The sequence below is a fragment of the Electrona antarctica genome (assembly GCF_951216825.1).
Source record: "Electrona antarctica genome assembly, chromosome: 1".
Classification (NCBI taxonomy): Eukaryota; Metazoa; Chordata; class Actinopteri; order Myctophiformes; family Myctophidae; genus Electrona; species Electrona antarctica.
In genome coordinates this window covers 19639259-19665719 of record NC_136806.1, presented here as the reverse complement: position 1 = coordinate 19665719, position 26461 = coordinate 19639259, and the positions used below count along the sequence as shown (strand labels likewise).

The 26461-nt window shown below is 43.8% G+C and overlaps 1 protein-coding gene across 3 annotated transcripts in view; it reads right to left on the bottom strand.

Annotated features, from left to right (window-relative positions):
- Nucleotides 1-26075, bottom strand: part of mgat4b (alpha-1,3-mannosyl-glycoprotein 4-beta-N-acetylglucosaminyltransferase B) — a 192130-nt gene extending 166055 nt beyond the window's left edge. For all 3 annotated transcript variants that reach the window (XM_079504657.1, XM_079504656.1, XM_079504658.1), the window contains exon 1: nt 25797-26075. In XM_079504657.1, coding sequence (XP_079360783.1) covers nt 25797-25893 — 97 coding nt within the window. In that variant the 5' untranslated portion in view covers nt 25894-26075. The remainder of the gene's footprint in view (nt 1-25796) is intronic.
- Nucleotides 26076-26461: the final 386 nt, after the last annotated feature.

The window sequence follows — 26461 nt, the reverse complement described above, 5'->3', positions numbered from 1 at the left end:
TGAGACACACACACACACACACACACACACACACACACACACACACACACACACACACACACACACACACACACACACACACACACACACACACACACACACACACACACACACACACACACAGTGATGTAAATAGGTTTTCAATGTAATGAGTCCCGGGATGCAGGGGTGGTATTTTAGATGAGTCCCAGGGACATTTGATGAGTCCCACTTCAGCGACGTTTAAGAGTCATATTTTGCCATTTTTTACAAATTGCAGCATTTAACTCCCATTTCTTATATGGTTATAATGTGGTTATGTAGAAAACGAAGAAGAAATTATTATTATAACTAAAGCTAGCAAAATAAATTAGAATTAAAACAAAATGCTCTACTTTGGCTATATGAAATCTATAATAATTCTGCCAGTTTTAACTGTTAATAATGTTGTTTTTATGACACATTACACAATACATACAAAATAAAAATGAATGCTACAAAACTAACCTGGAGATTAAGTAGAAGCAGTCATGGAGGAGGTAGGCTGTGCACAGCAGCACACATCATCATCATTAGCAGATGATGTTAGATTTAGAAAATAGGGTTGCTAATATGTTTTGTTGCCCTGCAGTTGGCTTTGGCACTTCTTTTTTGGGGGGTGGGGGGGGCATGTTAATGTGTGGTGGCACCGGTCCACAACGCACAACATACAACAGTGTCGGCGTTTGTTACAGTACACAACGTGTGTTTCCCATTCAATCGGGTCTACTCTGTTTGTCATGCTCAAAAATGTTCGCCTGTCTTTCTGTCGGAGGCAGCGCCGTGTAGATGAGAGAGTTGCGACAACCCCGTTCACTGTTTATTCACGGAGCTTCATGAGTCACTGAACGGTATGTTGTCGTCACTCTCTCTCTCTAAACGGCTCTGGTCTCCAGGCTGCGCTCCGCTCAGCGCTCGTCTCTGAGCAAGATGGCGGCGCCCGTCAGACTGTGTTGTTGTTAACTTACAAACTAGTGGTTCTACAACGAGTCCTACGTGGATTTTATCGTGTATAACGTAGGATGAGGTCGCATGCGGCCATGCAAAATGATAGTGTCCGTAGATTATTTGTTTAACCGCATTTTTTTTTCCGCGATTTTTTTCCCCACGTGGATTATTATTACTGTACGCTGAGTACAGTAGTGCATCCCGTGGACGCAGAGGTTTTTTTGAAGTGCGGCCCAAAACTATAAAGTGCGTTTTGGGACGCAAAACGCACCCTATTTACACACACACACACACACACACACACACACACACACACACACACACACACACACACACACACACACACACACACACACACACACACACACACACACACACACACACACACACACACACACACACACACACACACACACACACACACACACACACACACACACACACACACGTCACTAAAGTTAGTGTAGTACCACCCGTGCCCCAGCAGCCTGTTATTCCCAACAGGAATAGGCACTGTACTGTACAGTAGGCCAGTGGAGGACTGCAAGATTAAGACAGGGAAGATGTCCCGGGAAAAAGCCTATTAGAGACCTTGTGAATCTGACATTTCTGTCAAAGAATTACACCTGTGTGAACTGAGCGGTGCAGGCTGTGTGTACTGTACTGTACTGTACTGTACTGTACTGTACTGTACTGTACTGTACTGTACTGTACTGTACTATGGTTATAGTGGTGGTCAGTGTGAAGCTCAACAGCTGTACTGTAGCACTTTAGGCTGCTCAACAGTGCCACTTTAGCGCAACCAGCGAAATTGCAGACAGACACACATAGCTGTTCATTGGAGCGGTTAGGCACCACTCAAAAAGAGAAGACGAGGCAGGCAAACCCACAAACATACACTTACATGCACTCACACGGCCGCACACACAAGATTAACCACACACAGTCACACACACGCACACCCAGACACAAATCCACCACAATGACCAGAGAAGGAGATATAATGGCAACTTTCCAGACGAGTCTTTGAAAACCTTCTCAAGGGTGTGGGGAGGAGGGGGGGACAGGGGAGCCTTTGTTTCCGTGGGAACAGACATTTGACAGACAAGCTGCTCAATGGTCGACGCGGCAACGAGAGATGCTTATCTCTATTGGCCAATCAGCTCTTTACTGCGAGTGTCAGTCCGGCTGGACATTTAGCCCGTTTCTCTCTCCCTGTTCTACCCCTTTCTTTCTGTCTGGCTGCCTCTCTCCACCGCCCCCCCCCCCCCCCCCCCCCCCCTCTCTTTTCATCCCTCTACACCTGGGCTTACTGTTAGCGGTTAGCCTTATGCTCTGGACAGGGATCGGTTTACCCAGCTGATCACGACCTTGGCCACATTAAGACGAGCACTGCCAACTAGGCTTCTCTCTCTCTCTCTCTCTCTCTCTCTCTCTGTCTCTCTGTCCCGCACTTGTACAACGAAGTAGGGTATTAATTTACAGAAAACCTTGTATGACTATACAAGCTCACAATGCGTTGCATGCTATTTTCAAAAGATTGCTATACATTTGAAAACTTGAAATGGGACATTCTGCATAATGAGCTCTTTTACTTTTACTTGAATTTTCTACATTGCAGTATTGATACTTTTACTTAAGTAAAACAATTGAGTAAGTTTTCCACCACTGGTCATTTCTGATTTATGTATAGCTCTGTTTCTTCATGGTCCTTTAGTCAACAACATCACTAACAGGACTATCAAAACACACCAAGTGTACTGTATGCTCTGTGCTTTACAATCTGTCATTCCTGTTTTTCAACACACCCGCGCGCACGTGGATACACGCAAAATGTGCGCACGCACGCACGCACGCATGCATACACACACTCATGCAGTCTGCTGGAGAGTCAGGTAGCACTCCCCTGAATAGGGGGTCTTGTGCAAAAAGAAGTGACCACCAGCCCCTTTCCTCTCAACCCCTCCCTCTTCTTCCCATGAGCACAAAGCGTTCATTTAAGGAATGGGGGCCACATCTGGAGGGCCCACTTAAATACCATACAATTAACCACAGCCACCTTTGAGTGCGTGTGTGTGTGTGTGTGTGTGTGTGTGTGTGTGTGTGTGTGTGTGTGTGTGTGTGTGTGTGTGTGTGTGTGTGTGTGTGTGATGTGTCAGAGAGAAATCACAGAGGGGGTGAGACAAAAGGAAACAGAAAGAGTGAAAGAGAGAAAGAGTCTGTGGAAGAGAGGGGAAGAAACAAAATGTGTGAAATAGCAAGAAAGAAAATATGTGCGTGAGAGTTACCGTAACTTTGTAAGACTCAAATCCTAAAACATGTCCTACAATGAATGTGCCAAATAACGAATAATAAGCAAAAAATAGGCGTTGTCCATACCATACCCGCCGATCTGATCAATATGTACACTGTATACGTGTGGAGAGATTCAGTTGTCCAAACCCGCCACCGCCGCTCTGACGAATATGTCCATATCCGTATAATATGGCATATATTAATGTCAGGGATCTCCATATATCGGCATAAAAATCTGCACGGGAACCGAGTGAGTGAGAAGTTGGTCGGATCAGCGGATCTCGCTAAAACAAATATACTGTACCGATCTACTTATATTTAATTGTGCAATTTGTAGGTGAAGCTGTACAAAAACAATAATTTTACACCTGTTAACTTGTGATATGACAATTAAAGTGAAGTGCAAGTTGAACCTTGCAGTCTAATTCAGACCAAGAAAGAAGTTAAATTAAATAAATTCTGTCTAACTTATTCACAAATACTCGGCAACTTGTGCTTTTAGTACATAAATCCACCTAAATACAATAAATATCACACTCAAACAGCATTCTTTCTCAATAGCTGTGTGACGGAGTAGACAATAAAACCATAGTCCAGATATGGAATGACTTCTCCTTCCTCTCCCTTGTCACTGGTTCACCTTCAGGGCCGTATAGCTGACCACTAGGAAGCACCACTAAAGTAATGGGGTTTCAGTGCAGGCTGGAAAGTGGTTATTCTTTCAGTTTACCCAACAATTTTCCACGCCAGCAACCTTCAATTCACAAGCCCTTTCTCTAATGTCAGCACCGGGGTTATTCAGCCTTCCTTAGGGACCGCTGATTACTGCTGCTTTGGAACCTAAGTACAAATGTAAATTGCGTTCACCTGGTGTTCATGTCATTCTATCTAGTAGCTATAATTATCGCCTCGCACGCACGCACGCACGCACGCACGCACGCACACACGCACACACGCACACACACACACACACACACACACACACACACACACACACACACACACACACACACACACACACACACACACACACACACACACACACACACACACACACACACACACACACACACACACACACACACACACGGTCATGTTATCTCAAAGACGTGTGTGTAGGCTGGGCAGTGGGAATACATGCACATACTCAATGACATAGTAGACAGAAGCAGAGTTCTGTTTGCAAGCACTTTGGTGTGTGTGTGTGTGTGTGTGTGTGTGTGTGTGTGTGTGTGTGTGTGTGTGTGTGTGTGTGCGTGCGTGTGGTGCCCGAGTGAAGAAAAGAGAGAGAGAGGGGGAGAGAGACCTACATGTACAAAGAGAAGTGGACATGCATAGAAAGAGATTAGTGTGACAGTGGCCAGCAGGGATCCAGGGCAACCAGTCTTGGCTGGGGGGAGGGGGGGGGGGGCTGAGGGGTAGTGGAGAGAGCGCCACGCATCATTGTCTATTTATAGAACACATAGCTAGGCCCTCCAGGGACCATCCTGTCTCACACACAAACACATGCAGAATACGCGCGCACACACACACACACACACACACACACATACACACACCGCACGCACGCACGCACGCACGCACGCTACTCCAAGGGAATGCATTGGAGGCTCAGATGCAAAAACCCAATTGAGAATAACGCCCCCCAACTCATCAAGCATATGCACTCACTCACTCACCCATATTTAGAAAGTGACACACTCCAGTGACACCAAATAAATCCTGACCGCAGAGCGCTAGCCGTTTAACACAGAGTCAACCCGACTGTGGCTATTTATAGCAGACATTACAGTACAACTACAAACACAAACTACAACTGTATACCGTGGTGACTCACTGCACTGCCACTGACTGCACCGCCCTATGAGACATGTCCCTGTCTTAACATCTAAACCACAAACCCATTTCGATCTGGGTCTGGGTCAGAACGCTGCTACATGCTATGCTAATCCCACTCTGGTCAGAGGTAAACATCTCAGTGGCCAAGAGGTTGTTTGAAGACCACATGTGTGGCTGAGAGGAATTACAACCAGCAAATGTGATCAGCACTGGACCATCAGGCAGTGACCTTGAAGAAAAACAAATCAGATCTGTGTCAGAATGCCTGTCGCCACAAATGTATGTGATATTTGGCAGACATTTGACCAAATGTTCCCTTCATTGTCAATGGCATAAATGTAAATGGACATTTTGTGGGACAAAAGCTGTATATAGGAGGCCCTTAAAAATCACACCCGTGTGAAGTGAGGGGTGCTATCATCATCATACATCATCTCATTCTGGCCAATCACAATTTGCGTCCTCACTTTTGTCTTCAATGTTTGTGTTTGCTCACTTTTGCCAAAAACAAGGAGATGGGAATGGTTATGAAACAGAGCTAGGATGGGGGAGGGGGGCCACTGTGTACGTGTGTATGTGTGTGTGTGTGTGTGTGTTGGCTGGGGACAGGTGCAGTGTTTACCGTGCCATTTGTCATCGTCTGAGTCACAACAAGCAGGTCATCAGTGAACAAGTGGCCGAGCTGCGTAGTGTGCACGCATACGCGCAGTAAACCATTAATCCTTCATGTGGGATACTGCATCAAGCATTAACCACTTAAATCCTATATACTTATATGTTTCTAATGATGTTTTTCATGTGTCTGTGCGCCGATGGGCGCTGTTGATGCTCCGTTTGCTTCATGCCTGTACAGCAATTTGGTCAGCTTCTGAGATCATTTGATTTGATTTGATTTGACAAGTTTACGTTTATGTCCCCTGGGGTTTGATACTAAATTGGTCAACTCTTTTTTTTATATTAACCGAACTACAAGCTCACAATGCGTGCGATGTGACACATTGTGAGCTTGTAGATCGGCTATTTTCACTGTTGGTCCCCCAGAATAGGGAAGCGAGGGTTCATGTGGTTAATGCACACTTCTCCGAGCAATATATATATATTTTTTTGGCTTTCGCCTTTATTTTATATTTTTTTATGGAGGGACAGACAGTAGGCTGACAAGAAATGGGGAGAGAGATGGGGGGGAAGACATGCAGTAAAGGTCGTCGGGATCGGGAGTTGAACCCGCGGCACACTGCCAGACTGGATTACCAGCCAAGGTGCCTGGATCATTGAGCCATGGCCCAGGCCTTCTCCGAGCAATACTAATACAGTAATACATTTTTTCATTCAATTCAAGTTTTGTTTATTCTCGAAATTACACCGAGTAATTAAACTCATTTCCAGTGTCGTCGAGTAATACAATATCATATAGAAAAACATAATTAAATGCATCTATTCGTCCCCCGCCCTCCGACTCTTTCTTTCACTATCTCCTTTTCCACTCCCACCCCTCTATTCCTTAACCACTTTCCCTCCATTTATCCATCTCGCTCTCCCTCTCTGCTATCTAGCACTCCTTTAACTTGAATTCTGTCGCTCTCCCCACCCCCCCCCCCACTTATTCTCCTCTCCTGTGAACTGTTGAGGTGTCATTAGCCAACCTATCTGCTGGTAGCCAGTCACTGAACATGCATTGCTATCCTTAGTGGCTATATTAACCCTGCTGACAGCTCGGCGGACGATAGATTACCTCAGAGAGCCGCACATGTGGGGAAAGAAAAGCCTCATCTAGGGGAGCCTTCAATAGCCACAGACCTTTAATGGGAGTCTGACATTGAAGAGAGGCCATTTTGTGCTGCACCCGGCTTAGCAGCAGGCAAATGGAAATGCAGTAACTAATTTACGAAAACCACATTTGAGCAAGAGAGGTATGGAAGAAATGTAATGAATGGCGTAGGCATTCTTTTTCATTTTGACTGCCAACGTGAATTTGGTCTGTGGGAATAAAGGCTGCCTTATAGGCTACCGCTTGCAGCAAAAGTGAGTCTGGGTTTTTTTTCAACCAAGGTTCATGTTTAATAGGTTGTTATTAGAGAAAGTAAAAGATCAGTGTTGATTTGTTTTCATTTCCTGCTTTCTTTAGTTTTAGAGATTTCTTTATTATTATTTACTATAGTCCTACTAAACCCCAGGAAATTACATCTGGCCACAAAAGATCACAGGATTCTATTGAATGTGAAGAGGGGTGACATATTGAGCCTACGACACAGTACGGCAGCCCCCTAGTAGTCCGTCGTTCGTTCAGACACACAGAAAACAACTACTGTGGCCAGATGTAATTTCCTGGGGTCTAGTAGGACTATAGTAAATAATCATAGGCACTAGGATATACAGTTAAAAATCCCCCTATAGGGACAGGGTACCATTGAGGGTGTACTACCCAGGGTACCATTGAGATGCAACCAAATGTCAATGAACAACTCAGTAACCCAACTGGTAACGGTGCAAAGACTTAACTTCCAAGCAATTCCATGTGAGGAATGTGCAAGGTACTTCAAGTATTCATTGAAATTAATCATAGCAAAAAGTTGCTCAGTGAATACATCTCCCATGAACATACGGTAGCTTGCTTTCAAGCCCAGCAGACATTAAACATTGAGATCTGCTATTAGATTGGTTTGGTAAAATTTGCCTAAATATTGTAGAGATAAGTTATTTAGGATTTGCTGAAAACTTTTCATTGTTGACTATTCCATCCAAAGCCATACATAGGCGTACACTATGTTTTCACATCCATTTTGCTTACCTATTTACCATTGTCATATTTTATATTGACTGGAGTTACACAATAGCATGACAGGCAGAATGATTACATAGAGGAAAATATTGAACTACAAAGTGACTACGGAACAACGTTCCATTAAAACTCTCTCATTGCGTGTCATCCCCTCTCATGTTTCTGTCACTCTTCACTCTCCCATCCAACTAAAGCACGACAGACAATGCCACAAGCAATATCCACCAACCTTTCAGTTTAGCTTAGTTTTCACACGTGATAAACAAACAAAAAAATTAATGAAAAAAGAAAGAAAGATGAAAAATCAAGCGGGCAAATAATATCAAAAACGCAATAAGGAAAAGAAAGGTAGGCACCAAAAACACTGCAAAACAACATTTATATCACTACATCCATCCTTGTATAGGCCACTGTTTGGCCCTGTCCCTCCTGTATTGAAGATGCACCTGCTCCGCACTGCCTGAGGAGAGAACACAATGAAATTAACTTTCCCCCAATAAGCAAGTTGGCACTTGCCCACAGTGTGTGTGTGTGTGTGTGTGTGTGTGTGTGTGTGTGTGTGTGTGTGTCCTGAGGTGGGGTGGGGGCAATTTTAACTTATTTTTCACAAGCAGGGTTCTGAGGTCAGCCCATGATTAGCTCATCATTTTTGGCGAAATTGCAGAGATCAGAGCTCGGCTTTTATGGGACAGAGACTGTAATGGAGCCCTCCAATCAAGTCAGGCATAGTAGTATACTATGCCTGACTGTATTATACAGTCCTTTTTATCGTTAGTAAATCATTAATTGTCCCTTCTGCATTTTATATGCAACAATTGGTCTTCGATCCTTCCCTTATCTTAAATATTATGCAACAGTAGACAACATCACTGTGTATATTATCCACATTTACATTTTGGTGACCCAAAATATTGCAAAATTAGCTCATGGTTATGGTTCTCTCAACCTTCAGCAATAAGCAACTGATATTCAGGAGCACAAGGGTCAGAGCTAATAGCCTCATCATATTTCTGAGTTCTGACTAGAATGATGTATGAGAAAATATGAAGACCGAGAGAGGCACACACACCTTTCTAATATCAAGTAGCACAATCTACTCAAAACACACGCCCAGGCCCAGCCAAGTGAGCCAACAATCATGTGCTGTGCTTGTACTGTTTAAAGAAAGGTGCAGCCAGGGGCAGAAAGGTGCAGCCAGGGGCAGAAAGGTGCAGCCAGGGGTAGAAAGGTGCAGCCAGGTGCAGAAAGGTGCAGCCAGGGGTAGAAAGGTGCAGCCAGGTGCAGAAAGGTGCAGCCAGGGGTAGAAAGGTGCAGCCAGGTACAGAAAGGTGCAGCCAGGGGTAGAAAGTATACTGGCAAGTTAGTTAGATGTATGGAGGATTGAGATGACACAGATGGAGGACTCATGACTCATTCAAGGACGATGCAGAGAATCCATAGACAGTATTCTTTCTTTAACCAATATGCTCTCCTCCATCTCTGGTATGTTTCACCCCTCTTGAATAATTATTTCATAGCTTTCACATTGTTTCAATGTGTCTGTCTGACTCAAACTTTTCCATGCCAAGGCCCCGTATTGTGAAATGGAAAAAAGAAAAAGAAAATAGCCTTAATAGGAATCTACAATACAAAGCACACACCACACGTAGTGCTTTGAGCTTGTAGATCGTCTGTTTTTTGCCATTTATAATACCCCCCGTTGTACGATGGATAGTGAAAATAGCTGATCTATAAGCAACATGTCACGATTCATGTTGTGAGCTTGTAGATCTGCTACCTTTTCTTAAAAAATATTTTACAATTTTCGCCTATAATGACCTGCCCAAAATTACGGAGCACCCCAAAGGCACATTAAATAATAATAGAATTCCTTAAAAAGATGAATGAAAGGGAATGAAAGATGTGGAAGGAAGAGGCTGACAATATGGCATGAAAACAGACCAGCATAAACACTGTGACATACCCATGATGGATTAAAGCCAAATACAATCTCACAAATTAAACATTTTGTATGACCATGTTCTAATGTGCGATGTGTCAAACAGAGTGAAAGGAGCCCCATCAAACACTAGCTCTGCTTCCTAAACAATTAACACAATAATGTAAAGTTATAATGTTTTAGTAATATTGTAAGTTCCTGCTGTTCTACATACTGACAACCGGTGACGTTAACCTTCGATTTTTATGAAATATCCGAGACCATTAGGGTATTATGGAAGATGCTTCTGAACTAGTTTGACTTGACTATACTTCAAATGATCTCATCTTAAAATATTTTCGCTGCACAACATGCTTCGATAGAAGACATGCTGGCTTCTATGAAATTCAAATGACTGAAATCCGTCGTGGAGACTGAGACCTTGAATCCATGCATACCACATTTTGTTTGATTTTGTGTGTGTGTGAGAGTGCGTGCGTGTGTGGTGTTTTTTAGCTAGCCTGTGTCCACCGAGATTTCCGTGATGATGGAGGTAACCTGGCACCATCACCCAGCGGGCCTTGATTACACACAGGAGATGAGAGCAATATAAATACTTCCACCGCAGACATGTCTGTACTCGTCTAAGGTGTCACCACCAGTCATCAGGTTCTTTGTCTCTGACTGACACACACACACACACACGCACGCACGCACGCACGCACGCACGCACGCACGCACGCACGCACGCACGCACGCACAAGCACACACACACGCACACACGCACACGCACACACACACACACACGAGAGAGCGAGAGAGACAGACAGTGTGTGTCATTGTGCGCACGTGCGTGTTCATACGTGGTTGGTGGCCAGAGACAACTGGATATTAGTGGATTCTTGTATGAATCCAACAAACCTGCTCTCTTATCAACACTCTCCGTTCGGGTCAGCCAGCAACTTAGCCTGACTGAAATAATGATTTATTACTGCACAATATGAACTAAACAATGCAACAGCGATGGTAATCATTATTTTTTTGTTTTTTTAATGAGACTATTTATTCACTGTGTAGATGTGACAACAATACAAATGCTGGTGATGTAGTTAGGAATTAGAACGCAAACATATTCCCCCCCATTCCTTGAAGTTTTCCTAGGAAGTATTGCTTTGAGCTTCACAGAAACTTTACTGTGCTCAACACACATGCACGCGAACGTGCACACAAAGCGCATGGGCACACAAATGCGCTCGAATGAGACGGTTTCCTAGCTTGCAGCAGATGGTGGACTGAAACAAACAGTGACTGGAAAGAGAGAGAGAGAGAGAGGAGAAAAGCGAGAGATGTAAGTTAGGAGAAAGTGAGAACAAAAAGCTAAAATTAGGGAGGCTGTAGACGAACAACTTTTTAGTCAGAAAGCTTCTAGATAAGGCTGTGAATACAACCACACAAATGCATTAGGCTGAAGCCTTCCTCAGCGTGATAATCATTAATATCACGCTGAAGCAGCTTTGGCCATGAGAGCTGGCATTCTTTTGCCGATATCGATCTCTTCTGAGCCGTGCACCCGTTAAATAGTTGATTACTTGTGACTGAGTTATGTTCGCATTCTTTGTAGTTTGATCCTAATCTGAGAGGGCACCAGGAGGACAGGCCCCCCCAAATCAATTATATTGTGAAAATACAGTATGTTGTATAATCGATTATTGATTCGTTCAATTAACTGTTGAATTAGTGTGCTAATGAGTCAATACTGTCACACAAAAACACGACGACAACAAGAACATGTATAAATGATCATGAAAAAGCAGATTAAACACGTACGAAACCCTTTGGGCATCCGCTAGCTGATCCTGCAGTAGAAACATGGTACAGCACCAGATGGCCGGCTCTGTGTGAGGAAGTTGGTCTGGATCAGCACAACGTCCCTCTCTCTGCCCTACTCTGCTTTTTTCTGCCATGACCCCACAAGACCGGGGTATATCTATCAACTGACCATAATTAGTTAGTTGACATGGTGACCATTTTGCTCTGGCTTCATACTAAATTAGTTTCATTTCAAGAAGATTGTTGTCAATGGTTGTTATAAATTAGATTAAAGCAACTTGATGCAATATATTTAGCTTGGGGTAAAAACAAATAACATATCTTATGTACCAACCATAATAAATAATAAAAAGGTGTTTGAGAGGTTTGGCAGCAGAGAGGTTTGGCAGCAGAATTTGAGAGGTTTGGCAGCAGAATTCCACTGAGGTCAGCTGTAGTTAGTTGTACTCAGTTCCACTGGTTTCGTGTGGATTCGGCAGGCCGTCTCAGATATACAACCAACCAGATGACTGGCTGTCTTCTACCATGTTAGAGCACAATATCAGCGGATCTGAAGTGATGCGATTCACTCGGATGGGGTGTGGCACCAGGGCCAGCCAGATTGGAATAGTGGATGCTTGCTGTGGCAAAATAATAAAAGCATGCAGTAAAGCATGGAAGCTTTACATTAATTACCACTGTTGTGTTTGCGATCGGTAGGCCTATTTATCTTCGAAATGCTATCAAATATTTCCATCATCAAGGAACATGGACTTCTCCTGTCGACCCCAATATATCCACAGAGGCAGCCCACAAAATGATATTGCGTACGTTTGCTTACATAACGGCACTGAATAAATAAATACATGAACAAAACAAACCTTTGAAGGTTTGTACGGAAATGTCCCAACCGAATGTCCCAACTGTAATAAATGGCATTGGTGCCAGCGGCAGCCCTATTATAGTGTGTGTGTGTGTCTCTGTGTGTGTGTGTGTGTGTGCGCACGTGCGGCGTCGCACGTGCATAAGTGTCATGCCACCTAACCCCTTTACAAGTCACTGCCCCACTTGGGACACGCCACTGGATGGTTGACCAAGCATGTGACTTGCTGACAGGGATCAATGACTCTCTTGGTGTGTGTGTGTGTGTGTGTGTGTACTGCGCAGCGCACACACATGCACAAGTGAGCGTGTGTTGTTGGGGGCGGTCACATATACAGGGAGACAGAAAGAGAGATAGGCATCGCTAACGTTGCAGGATTATTACACAACACTGTACGGTATATATACGCACGCAGTCAACCTAAAGAATAAAGAATGTTTTAGGAGACAGGCAGGGGGAACAGAGGCAGGGGAAGAGTGTGCTTGTATTTGTGAATGAGTTTCTGTATGTTGTGTTCTGTTCGCTAGTGGTTTCATGTGTGTAAATACTATATCATTACAACAAACTCATTCACACATGCAGACAGACAAATACACAAATGTACAGACACAGTACGACACACACACACACACACACACACACACACACACACACACACACACACACACACACACACACACACACACACACACACACACACACACACACACACACACACACACACACACACACACACACACACACACACACACACACACACACACACACACACACACACACACACACACACACACACACACGGCTATTCTTTCACATTGTCTGATAATCTATTGTGCCCTTTCCTCAAAACAGGCAGCAGTTAACAGCCAGTTTGGTTTTTCCACCAAATTATTCATGATCTGAGGTGTGGAGCAGCACTCTGTTTGGATATGGAGCTACATGGTTTGCTGTGGATATGGAGCTACATGGTTTTCTGTTGTTTCTGAACACTATTTTATTACGGCACAGAAAAAAATCGACATCACCTTCCTTCCTTCCTCTTTCCTTAGCAATCGGGTGACACACAGGGTTCTGGGTTTGACACCCTTCTCTCCAGTCTGCAAGATTAACCTTAAAAAACAACAAATATATGTCCGGGGCACCCAAGGTCCAGGCGCATGCCACATATAGGCTCTGGCCTGACAGACGAGTCCCGTTCATGACGACCTTTGCTGCGTGTCTCTCCCCTTCTCTCCCTCCCTCTTTCCTGTCAATCTCCACTTTAAACTATCAATAAAGGCAGAAAAGCCATCTATTTTTTCTAAATGTATTTTTCCCCTTTTTTATATGCCATTATGAATTATCTCCAAATGTATTTTTTGTGTGTAAATAAATACCATACTTCGTCACATGACAGTGTCATCTCAAACAAAATAGGGACGGCAGGGTGAAAGTGGCTAAGTCTATCTGTGAGTTTTATAAATATTTAACCAATGCCAAATATTAAGAAGAGTAGTAAATAATAACTGCATTGGATCCATTGGAACACAAGTTACATTTCCTGAAAAGTAACAGTTTACAGTACAAGGCATTGTGCCCGAGCAATATTGACTGTATTATATATTGACTGTGACTGGAAGACTCATGATGACTACAGACTACGAGAAGTAGACGAGAGTGATACACAATACACAACAAACCTGATGTTATCTAAAGCACCGTAGTTCACACGAATGATTTGCGAAATTGCAGAGGTCTGAAATGCCCTGTCGTAGGTCGGGGCAGTTTGGAAGTGGTTGTTGCAACTCATTGCATTGCGAATCATTGGTGTGGAGGACTAGCCTTAACAAGCAAATGCCAGTTGTACTTCTAAGCCCTGCAAGCTCACAACTTTTTGGCATATAAGGACATTCCCAGAATAGGGTGACCAGGTTGAAAGTGGTTAATTAGGTATATATTTATAATATTAATTATTAATATAAGATTATGTACAGATACTGGGATGTGGGTCAAGCAAGCCTAACAAAAAACCCATCAAACTCACTAAAAGCTGAAATTTCACACACAAGTTAAACTCTTGGTAAATTAAACATGATAAGACGTATAATAAATAATAAATAACTCTCGAACATTTATATTATATGGTCTGATAAACTGTGGTCGACGTCGGTATCTCTTTAAGAACGGCAGAACAGAAACAGCCCTAGTCTATTGTTGTTTACTGCTGTGGTTCCTCAGGTGTGGAACCTGACGACGCAGGCCGCTCCGCACATGAATAAGTCATCGGCTCTGTTTTACTTTATGTTGGTTGTTTTGGACAACTCTGGAAAAGTTCTCACCAAAGAAACAGCAGCTAGTGAGTGGAACAATGGAGCTACACAGACATATTACATTCTCAGTATATTCTGGTCAGCAGTTATGGGAGCTATAGGGCATAATAATAATAAAATAAATAAGGGAGAAGACAGACCACAAACAATCCATTACAGTATAGATCATGTAAACACATAAACACACACATACAGACAGACAGATACACACCACATATATAAACAAAACACTTAACACATTTGCAGGCACACACACTCAGACACATCTGTGGTTTCGGCGCTTTTAGATGTCTGGGTGTTCTTGTAATGCCAGCAGATACCTGCATAACAGTCCGAGGCACAGGTACACAATACCAGGAGGGTGGCTGTTTAAACAGCTCCTTAAAGAAATGGCCCACATACAATATCTTGGAGATTATATCAATGGGTTTTAACAGCAGCCCAATAACAGTGAACAATAGAAAATGAGCGGCTAGGTCTCAGTGAGGCTCATATTCCAGAAGCAGTGACATGCATCATTTATGCTGGCCGAGTGTTATTATCATTTCTTCCAGAAAGGACACAGGGTAGACAGTGCAGGTGTTGGTTCAAATTGAAGATTTTATCCTGCAGCGTACAGCTTCATTTGTAGGCCTAGCTCTTTGTACACAGCAGAACAATAGCTTATTTAGGAGGCTGTCGGAAAACACATTTTCTTCTAAAGGGAAAATTACCTGTGGTGATTTAAAACTTGCAGCCGTCTGTCATTTCAGTATTCTTTTGCAGATATTATATGGTAGAGCGCTACTTCCAACAATGAGCTTGGTAGAGGCTTTCAAATAAATGCATTAGACACAATCCTTTAAATCCTTTTTAGATCTACAATATTTAACCTCTATGCCAATGTTATTATGGGCGTTTGGCCAATGCACTCTGCACTGTGTGCCACAAGTAAAGTTGATTATATGAGAGCTAAGGCTGGCGGCTGGCCCCTAATGCTTTTGTTTGACTTTCAAAATCCAAGAGGTTTTATGAAGGGGGTGTTACATATTGAAGGCAATTACTTTTGTCTTGTTTTTTTATTTTGTTTTTTTGTCCTTGTTCAGAGCTCTGATAACCTCAGGGGGGAAATAACTCCCGTTGAGTCGCTTCATCATGCCCTTGAGACACCTCACTTGCCTGTCTGCATCAACACTGTCCGAGTGCTGTTTATCATTTAGAATCCCTTTCGCTCTGCTAAAACACCTGCTGTCTGTCGTAGGAAGTTGTTTTGACTCTTGTAGATGTTCATTAGGTAGCTTCTGAAGCCCTCTTTATAGAGCGTCGCAGTCCCGCCTCCTACCCTGGACCAGGAAATGAAACCCAATGCATTTTTCCCATAGACATTTCTTAAAGTATTTATTTAAAGACGGTTACAACCCAACCCGAGTCGTGACAACTCATGACAACACAAACAATATTTTGGACCAAACAAATAATTACAAAGAAGAAAAACAACAAAAAAAAGTGTTGTAACCTGCCGTTTTTTTTCTTCTTTCTAATTATTTGTTCGGCCCCAAAAAATGTGTTTGTTGTCATGATTTGTCACGACACGAGTTGGCTTTGTCCGCGGCGTAGACGTCTTTAAATAAATACTTTCTGAAATGTCTATGAGGAAAATGAACGGAGAATCATTTCCTGGTCCAGGGTAGGAGGCGGGACTGCGATGCTCTATAGACTTTTACTCATTTTGTTCTAGTTAGGGATTATACATTCTGTCCATGTTTAAATTAAAATAAGAACTCATTTAATTCTGTTTGCGTTTTTTCCTCTCTTCGCCATTACATTTACACTTACACACAGGACCAGAATGTTGGGTTAACTTAATAAACAAATGTGTGGAAAGTAACACGCCAAGCTCATTTCCTCTTATTGCATGTGAATTTCATTACAATATGATTGATAATTTCTCACACACATGTCCTCTCCAAATGTCCATGCCTGAAGCAGCATCTTCTAACATGCTTGGTTCCCCAACTGAGCTCATGCTTTCTTCAATGCATGAGGAATGAGCAGGCCGCTAAGTTCACAGGGGAGAGTTTCCCCTGTAGGACGTAGCGCATGGAAGGAACACGTTATTCCAACCAGTTCCTTTCCCCTCCATCAGGCGCCCCGGCTGACCAGGGGAGGCAGTACAGAGACCCGGATTACTGCATGTTATTTGTTTTGTTTTTTCTGAGAGAACATGCAAACTCCACACAGAAATGCCCAATCGCCCTATGGGTGCGTCCCATGGAGAGAACACGCCCCCCAACGCCCGACTACCACAGTGTCCCCGACGGGAACCGAACCCAGGACCTTCTAGCTGTGAGGCGACAGCACGACCGACTGCCTGCACCACCGTGCCCCCAGGCTGCCATCCTTGACCCTTATATTATACACTGAACGACCAGAGCGGTCAAGAAAATGTGCGACCTTCACGTGACGTCGTGGAAAGTTTGTCTGAGACGCCATTGACACAACTGATATCGTACAGTGTGTGGTTACCCTCAGTGGTGTAAAGTAATTAAGTACATTTACTTAACTACTGTACTTAAGTACAATTTTGAGGTATTTGTACTTCAATTTCCAATACTTTTACTTCTGCTCCACTACATCTTGGATCCAAATATTGTACTTTTGCTCACAATGCGTTGGATTGCGACGCATTGTGAGCTTGTAGATCTGCTATTCTCAAAAGACTTAGACATTTGAAAACATAGTGACATCGTAATAGTAAAATAGTACTTTCTACTTTTGGTACTTTAAGCACATTTTCATACCAATACTTTTGTACTTCTACAAATTCAAATTCTAGACTGTTGTAACAGAGTATTTGTACAGTGCAGTATTGATACTTTTACTTAAGCACAAATGTGTACTTTTTCCACTACTGGTGGAAAAACCAAACAAGACGGCGTCTGATAAGAGTCAAGAAGAAGAAGTCATATTGATGACACCACTCCTGCCCAAATACTGAGGAATGGCAGGACGGTGGCTATAAGATTATGAATTGCTATAAACATTCACACAAAAGACATATTTGCAATATGTGAACAATATTTGGTCTACTGGCAGCATGCACAAGAAAATGTGGCGCTGATTGGTCGGTATGCGTGACAGGTGGACTCTTCTAGACAGCTTGCCCCTAGTAGCCTTAGCATAAACAAATTCATGTTTATGTATACTGCACAGTCCAAGGTGAATACAAAGAAACTAAACAAGCTTATCAGCATTTTATCAGTCTCCTGCTCTAAACTACTGAGCAGCTGGCTAAATTACAGCATGCCTTACTTAAAGGGCAAAGGCGATCCAATCTCACCCAGTGCTGGACATACAGCGATTCAACAAAGAAATAAACTATAAAGTCTGCCTTGCTACCCATTAAAACCGGGAAAGCTGTTTCCTTTAGATTTTAGCCATATAGCAACATTATTTTTCAGAAAACTCTATTAGAACAGTGGTTTAGAACAGTTGTTTTCAAGAATGTGTGCGCCACTTTTGTGGCGCACAGTGCAAGCACATCTGCTATTTACGAACATTTTTGAAAAAAAAACTCTTTCAACACAAATCTGGCACAAAACATTTTCAGATGGGGTGGTCCATAGCCAAATCAATTTGGGGGTCCGACTCACGAAAACGTCTGAGGACAATCGGCCTCAGGTCTAAGGGCACCTCCTTGTTGGTTGAGGAAGTGGAGAGCATTTCTCATCTGCCAGCAACATGACATCTTCCTTCTGAGTATTTTGACATGTTTGACCCAGTGACACCGGTCACTGAGTGAGCCAGTGACCAGGCGGTCTATGAGTTCACTTCTCTAACCTGCATTCAATAACTTCCTCAAAAAAATCCAACAAACAACTTTGGATTATGGTCAGCACTGAAATGTCTAGTTAGTATATTGTGAGTCAAGCTCCTCCACATACTGAGAAGACAAAGAAAGTTTCAATCAGGCGTTAATCCCAACTAGTAGGTTTAGCACTAACAACAGCCAAAAGTAACCAGATCCATGGGGTGTGGAGGTGGGAAATTAGTCAATTCAGCCCTTGAAACCAAGGATACAGATAGAACAAGGATACCTGGCACATAGAGCCCAAACCGCGCACGCACGCACGCACGCACGCACGCACGCACGCACGCACGCACGCACGCACGCACGCACGCACGCACGCACGCACGCACGCACGCACGCACGCACGCACGCACGCACGCACGCACGCACGCACGCACGCACGCACGCACGCACGCACGCACGCACGCACGCACGCACGCACGCACGCACGCACGCACGCACGCACGCACGCACGCACGCACGCACGCACGCACGCACGCACGCACGCACACACACACACACACACACACACACACACACACACACACACACACACACACACACACACACACACACACACACACACACACACACACACACACACACACACACACACACACACACACACACACACACACACACACACACACACACACACACACACACACACACACACACACACACACACACACACACACACACACACACACACACACACACACACACACACACACACACACACACACACACACACACACACAGTGTGTTTTGTGTGATTTGTGATATTGGGACCACTTGGCATCATTGCGGTTTTAAGGGTCACTGAAGCTGGATAACGAAAAGATATCCTAGGTAATTACTTCATAGTACAGGCCTGTATTTTCAATTATGATGGAGTATGACATTGCAAATAGCTAATTTTCCATCTCCAGTCAAATGTGACAAAAAGTAAAAACCATAATTGTATGCAAAAAAAAAGAAAACAACAACAGTGTCTTTTTTGGGTGGTTTTCTTTGACCTCTGTTTTCTTCATTACTTTGTTCTCTTGTTCCAGCAAAACGTGCCAGAATGCTTCGGACATGAAACGGTAGTGTTTGATCAAAGGCGACGAAGGCTGTATTAGCATTGTCTTAGACACTTTGATGAATTCGCCTGCTTTAATACTAGATGTGACAAGAAGGCAGGGGGTGGGGAGAGCCCTTTTCTTCTTGTCTTTCATTTGATTTTCTTTCATTGCAGACATGCATACCCCCCCCCCCCCCCCCCCCCCCACACACACACACACACACACACACAAGGACACAAGCCCAAAGTGACAGTGAACATGAACATGAGTTGACACTTAATGTAATGGTGCTGTAACCCATATCACATAGCTTAACATAACCTGTATGTCACGTGCACGCACGCACACACACAGCTCTAGCTATCACTATCCCCCAGTATTGACCAAACCGTCTAGGAAATCCTCATGTTACCCATTTCCCAAAAGAAGACCTCAGCCACTCCCACCGCACCCCCTCCCTCACACAAAATACATTTGCCAGCCCGTATGCAGTATGCCACACACACACACACACACACACACACGCACATGCAAGCACACACGCACGCACACACGCACACACGCACACGGCTCCAATTTCCAGTATCATCTTTTGAGGGTTCCTCAGCGGGACGTCCCATGGCGAAGGGGGAATATCGGTGTCTCCTCAAACCAGCAGAGTTACACAATACCCTACTCTACTCAGCTCAGGGACGGAACGCCAGAGAGAAAGAAGAGAAGGAAGGCCAGAAAAAGGAGGTCGATAGGCAGTATGAGGTCAGTACTGATCTCCCACCCCCATCCCCCCATATACGTGACACACACCATCTGACTTTCTTCATCTCCATGTTGGCGAGTGTGGATGAAAGGGTAACACATGGTTCTGGAGATTTGACACACTGCAGTACACCATCGCCTTTCAATGTGTTTACTAGACTACTTGTATTTATGAATTTATATACCGGTAGGACGTTTAGGATAAACTATCACTGAAGCTTAAATTAGACTTAACCAGTTTAGTATGCTAGCACATAGTACAAGCTATAGATCTACATTTCGGTATTAATATTATTTTGACTAAAGAAAAGAGGACGCACAGCTCGTAGTCACGATGCTAGAAACTTTAACAAAACAACGTTTCGGCAAGCAGGTTACCTTCTTCAGGGTATGGCATCGTGACTACGAGCTGTGCGTTTTGGTCAAAGTTTTATCTCCTGTGGTCAGCACCTCGCCACTACTGGTGTGCGCTCCTACCATTCCGTTTGTTCCGGATATTCATATTATAACAAAGTATAGGCTTCAGCGGTTATTTGGGGATTTAAAAAATAGATATGAACTTCATCAATAGCTATTGCATTTCATCACTGCAGGTGCCGCAGCAAAACAATAAGCAGGGTGGGTTGCAGCATAAATGTGATTGTGGACCCAGACGATTGGACTAATCGACGGAGGGGTGCCATGGGCGCAGCCATTACTGCGGTGTACGATTAAGCGCAGCTTTACACCGCAGCACTGAGGTCATGAGGAGAAGCATCCCATGCAGTCAGTGCAGGTTGTGTGTTTGTGTTGTGATTTAGGCCATGGCGAAGTATGTGAGGACATGCTACAGATAACTTCCTGGCTCTGGGAGATGTAATTAAATCACACAAGCCATCTGTGTAGGCATCCTGTGTGTATTTGTGTGTACAGTATGTGTGACTGTGGCCTCTAAGACTGTGTATGTGTGTCCGACACAATGAGTTGAGAGAGAGAGAGAGAGAGATAATGGGTACTCATCTGTGAAATGTGCAAATTGTCTGGTCAATATTGGGGGAAACTGATCATTTGGGTGGTGTGTGTGTGTGTGTGTGTGTGTGGACCTGTGTTGCTGTAGTTATGCAAGGGATGCTGCAAAGAATCATTCAGGGTGTTATCCCAAACTGTGGCAAGCTACCAATTTCTCTGAACTTTGGCCTTTAAGCAAACAAATTCCTGAGTAGGTCAGTTCACTTTTTATTTTCAAACCATGTGAGGTCACATTATATCACTGGTAAACTGGTATAAGTTTGCTGCACCAAATTAGAGAAATCTCACATCACAATCACCTACAGCAGTGTTTCCCAAAGTGGGGTCCAGGGACCCCCAGGGGTCCTTGAGGTTTCAGGGGGTTTCAGGGGGTCCCCAACTAAATTACAGTTTGGAACCGAATGGACCCTTACGGGTCTGTAACTCGTGAGATTGTACAAGTGTTTGTACACTCTCAGAGTTAAATTAAAATTGGGGGTCTCAGAGATAGAAATGCCATTAAATGGGGGTCTGTAGCCTAATTCAGGTCAAACTGGGGGTCCTTGAAATTAAACAGGTTGAGAATCACTGCTAGAGCCGTAAAAATATTTCCTTATGGTGGTCCCTGGCATATCTTTTCAAATGGGGGTCTGCAGGATAATTAATGTCAATTTGGGGGTCCTTGACCTGAAAAGGTTTGGGAACCACTGACCTACAGTATACTATTTATAATTGTAAACTACATACTTAGCAGTAGGACACACCTAACTGTAACAAAAGGGGGGACAGAGTAGCATTCCGACATACCGCCATTCTGACTACATTCTGACTACTGTACGTGGCTTGCGGTAACTTGCTTAACTTGTCTTGTTGCTTAACTTGCTTTAGTTGTTGAGGGGCCGAAACTAAATAATATTCATAATTCAATGAAATAATTCAGATAACACAGCATTTTGATCTTTCAATATCGATAGTAACTCACACTTTTGATTATTCAATTAGTATAACAAGATCATAATGTAGAACCTACAATTCGGTACAAGAACACAATGTTTATAGCATAACATGGCCTGCTACAGGTGGAGTTGAAAATGGGAGACAGGGGTTACGCGGAAAGGATGGAAGGCATTTGAAGAGATGAATTTTCAAATGTCTGCCAATGACATCATGGGCCCTCATGCGGTCAAGCGGCAAAGACCTCATGTCATGTCTTTCATCCATATGTTCCTTGTCTACTGTCTAGTTACACCAATATTCCTTCGTCTCTGATCATTGCAGTGATTATTACGGTTTGTCGGGTAGAGGTAATCTAGGAATATACAACTAGTGCACTCACTGTTCATCACTTGCAAAACAAGATGCACATTTAAACCTCTTCTCTAGTTATGAAATACAACACGGAGGAGCAAGAAGTGTTCTCTGTATCTCTTGTTCATAAAGATTCACTCTAAATTCTGCTCTAGCAGTACTTCTGGGTCCATGTCCTTCTTCAATATTGCTACACAAACCAGGCTGTTGCCATTTGCCCTCTGCAAGCAAAAGAGTCTTTAGTTGAATGATGATTGCACATGGTGCAGTATTTGGCTACTACATAAGAATACAGAAATACGCACAACAAATTAGCATTTTGTGACAGCTGACCTGACCTCTGAAATGCACAATTGCACATCCTCCTCAGAGCAGCTTAGTTTCATGCTACAGCCACACGATCCAGTACTAGTCATGCAATGTTTCCACAGACAAACTCATTTCTTCGTCAATTTCGTTTGCCAAATGTATATTTATGGGTGGGGACCCCCGTTCCTCCTGCCCTGTTGATATTACACTGGCATGTGGTAGTATGCTGCTGAGCAGTCAGTGTATTTCAGATTGAAACAGCCCCGGGTCCCGTTGGAATAAATGTATCAAACAGCCCCTCTGCAATCACGTTTAGCTGTTTGCTTGACTGAATTAATTTGCCCAAGTGCTGGCTGGGCTGCTGGTTTGTAGAGAGGTAGTGAGACGAGGAAACGGTCACAGTCACGCACACACACACGCACACACACACACACGCACACACGCACGCACGCACGCACGCACGCACGCACGCACGCACGCACACACTCCCCCCAGTTAATTACCATCAGTAAGAATCAATATGTGAGAGCATACTCAGGCACTCATGATGAACAGACAGGATGCAGCAAGCCACAGCACGCCTTCCTCAGGAACTTGGCGATAATGATGAGGATGAAGATGTACCGAAAGTACGGCATGGCAGGAAACAGCATTGGAAATTGTCCCTCTGTGTAACAATGTGTGTAATTGTGTATGTGTAATTGTGTATGTGAATGTATCTGGTCTCCTGAAAAACAGCGGGAGCAGTTGGACATGTGCAGGGACACATGTATGGCGTGAGGCAGCTTGAAGTACAAGTACATCCCCCAGTCATTGATGTACAAGTACATCCACGCTAGTATGTCACACAGAGGCAGCAGCTGGGCATGTGCATAGAGACTGTGTGGAAGAAAATACACGAATGCAAGAAAGCACACACACAGAGAGAAAGTCCAGCCTCTTAAAATGTGGAGTGTGCTGTACATAATGCAGCTCAGCAGGTGCATTCCAGTTGTGTACAACAACTAGTCTGTGTGGTCTGAGGTCTAGAGACCACTGTTCTGCTTTCACTGTGTCACTGTCAACTAGGGGTGTGCTGAAATATCGATATGGCGATATATATCGATACGTCCTCCCGCGATAAATAATCGATATTGATTATTAAAATATCGATATCTTTTTCTTTTTTTGAAATTTGAAATGTTGTTCATAATGAAGTGATGAACAATGTTTAGAAAAGGATGAAATGACAGCTAAAATAAAGCAAATCCCACTCAGATTCCACAGCAACCAGAAGTGAATTACTGGATGGTGATTTGTCCAAAGTCTCCAAACAGCTTTGTGGGAATACAAAATGCTGCATTTTTTCAGTTCCAAGTATTTTGTAGTTGCAGATATCGTGATATATCATTGATGAAATTTCATACAATATATCGATATATCGCAATATATCGAATATCGTGATATTATCGTTATTGAGGGCCTAATATCGCGATATATATCGTATCGTGAGGAACCCATATCATCCCACCCCTACTGTCAACTGTCAATTATGTGAGCAAAACAGGCTTGATCAGATTTCTCAGCAGGGACAGGCTTGGTGAGAGAATTCTGGAGTTCAAAAATATTTATAATAGCCTATGCATTTAGATTCAACTTCAAACAGGAACCACAGCAACACAGCATGCAACAACTACACTGCCTTTTGGTCGGAAATGTAACCCACTAGGTGTGTGATACAGGATACTGTGGCTATAAAAGGAGACTGTCAGGCCTCATGTCAGAATTGGGCTCTGAATGAAAACAAATAAAGAGTACACTTTGGTTTGCTTAAACAGTTCTATTGAACACTTGGCAGGGACTGTTGCAGCATCAATGTCAGCGATGGAACCTGAACCTGGCATGAACTTTCTAGCCATCACACACTCACACAGTCAGGACAAAGGACTCTGTATTATTGGCACAATTGAACAGGGCACTTCTTGGCTTGCAGCGAGTGACTTCAAAAGGAAACCAAACAGACCGAACTGTCTGCACTCAAGTCAGCGAGCAACAATATTTTGGAACAAGTTACCTAAAATGTATATTGTTAAGCAAGCATCTAACATCCACGTCTGGGGAATTGCGGAAAACCAAGCCGTGGACTATTTGTCAAGAGGATCATTCATGAAATGTTAATTCTCTCCAACAAGAGAGTGCAGGGTTCTTTCTGGGAGCCAAGTGCAGGAGAGACTACAACACTGTTGTTACTTTTAGTTCCAATTCAACAACACCCCACGACTAGCTATCCTACCTGGTTTCAGAAGCAAGGCTTTTTTGCTGTCTCAGCAGCAGAGAGGCATTATTTGTGCACATTAAAACATAAAATGTCTTGATGCGCCTATGTGGGGCTGGCTATGTATTCAGTGATGCACGGTGGTGATGTGAAGCTGAACAAGAAAGCAGAGGCAGTGGAGACTGGAGATAATGCATGACAAAATGTAAAGAGGCTGTCACTGATATAGCAGCACAGCAGGGACCGATGCTCTCTATCTATGAAGCCTCCAACAACACCCAAACGGAGCTGCAATCTCTCTCTCAGTCTCTCTCTAGATTAGGCTGCCTCTTGCAACCCAGCACCACTGCGCACAGTGCACACCACAAGACATTCACACAATCTCCAGCCGAATGAACACAAGATATACAGACAGTATGTTAATATATATGCCGCCTGTCCGCTCACACCCCCAGCCCAAACACACACACACAGGCAGGCTTCCTTACCTTTAGAGCTGCTGAATGCGGTGTACCAGGAGAGCGAGATGAGTCCACATAGACCGAACAATAAGACCGTTAGGAAGGTGCCATTTCGGAGCCTCATCTCCGGGTCCCCGGGCTCATGTCCGCACCGAGGTAGCGGGGTGGCTGGGCTCTCGTTTGCGCGTTAGCAGACAGACAGACTGGCAGCGGGTCGAGTTGTGTGACTCTTCACGCCTGGCTGTCGGAGTGTAGAACTGAGCGTGTTTGTTATTGCGCGGCGCTGGACTGGAGCAGCACACTCGCTCGTACGGGGAGGCGTTGTCAGGGAGAAGGGGGCGAGTGTTTTTGTAACCCCTCTCTCTCTCTTTCTCTCTCTCTCTCTCTCTCTCAATGATATTCGAGTGGGCGTTAGATTATGATGCATGATCATCATCATACATGAGCCACACCACCAGGCTATGTTTTCATATTGCATTCAAACAACACATAGCCTGCAGGCTGCAGCCCATGCCTCTGCTTACGTGCTCATGCTGTGCTGTGTTGTGAATGTGATGACTCGCTGCTGAATCATGATTTCAAATTGGCTGAATAAGAACCACATGGTCTTTAGGCCTACTTATGTAGGCTATATAGTCTATAATTTACTTTAAATCTAATTTAAAGTTTAGGGGGAGATGTCCCGGCCATAT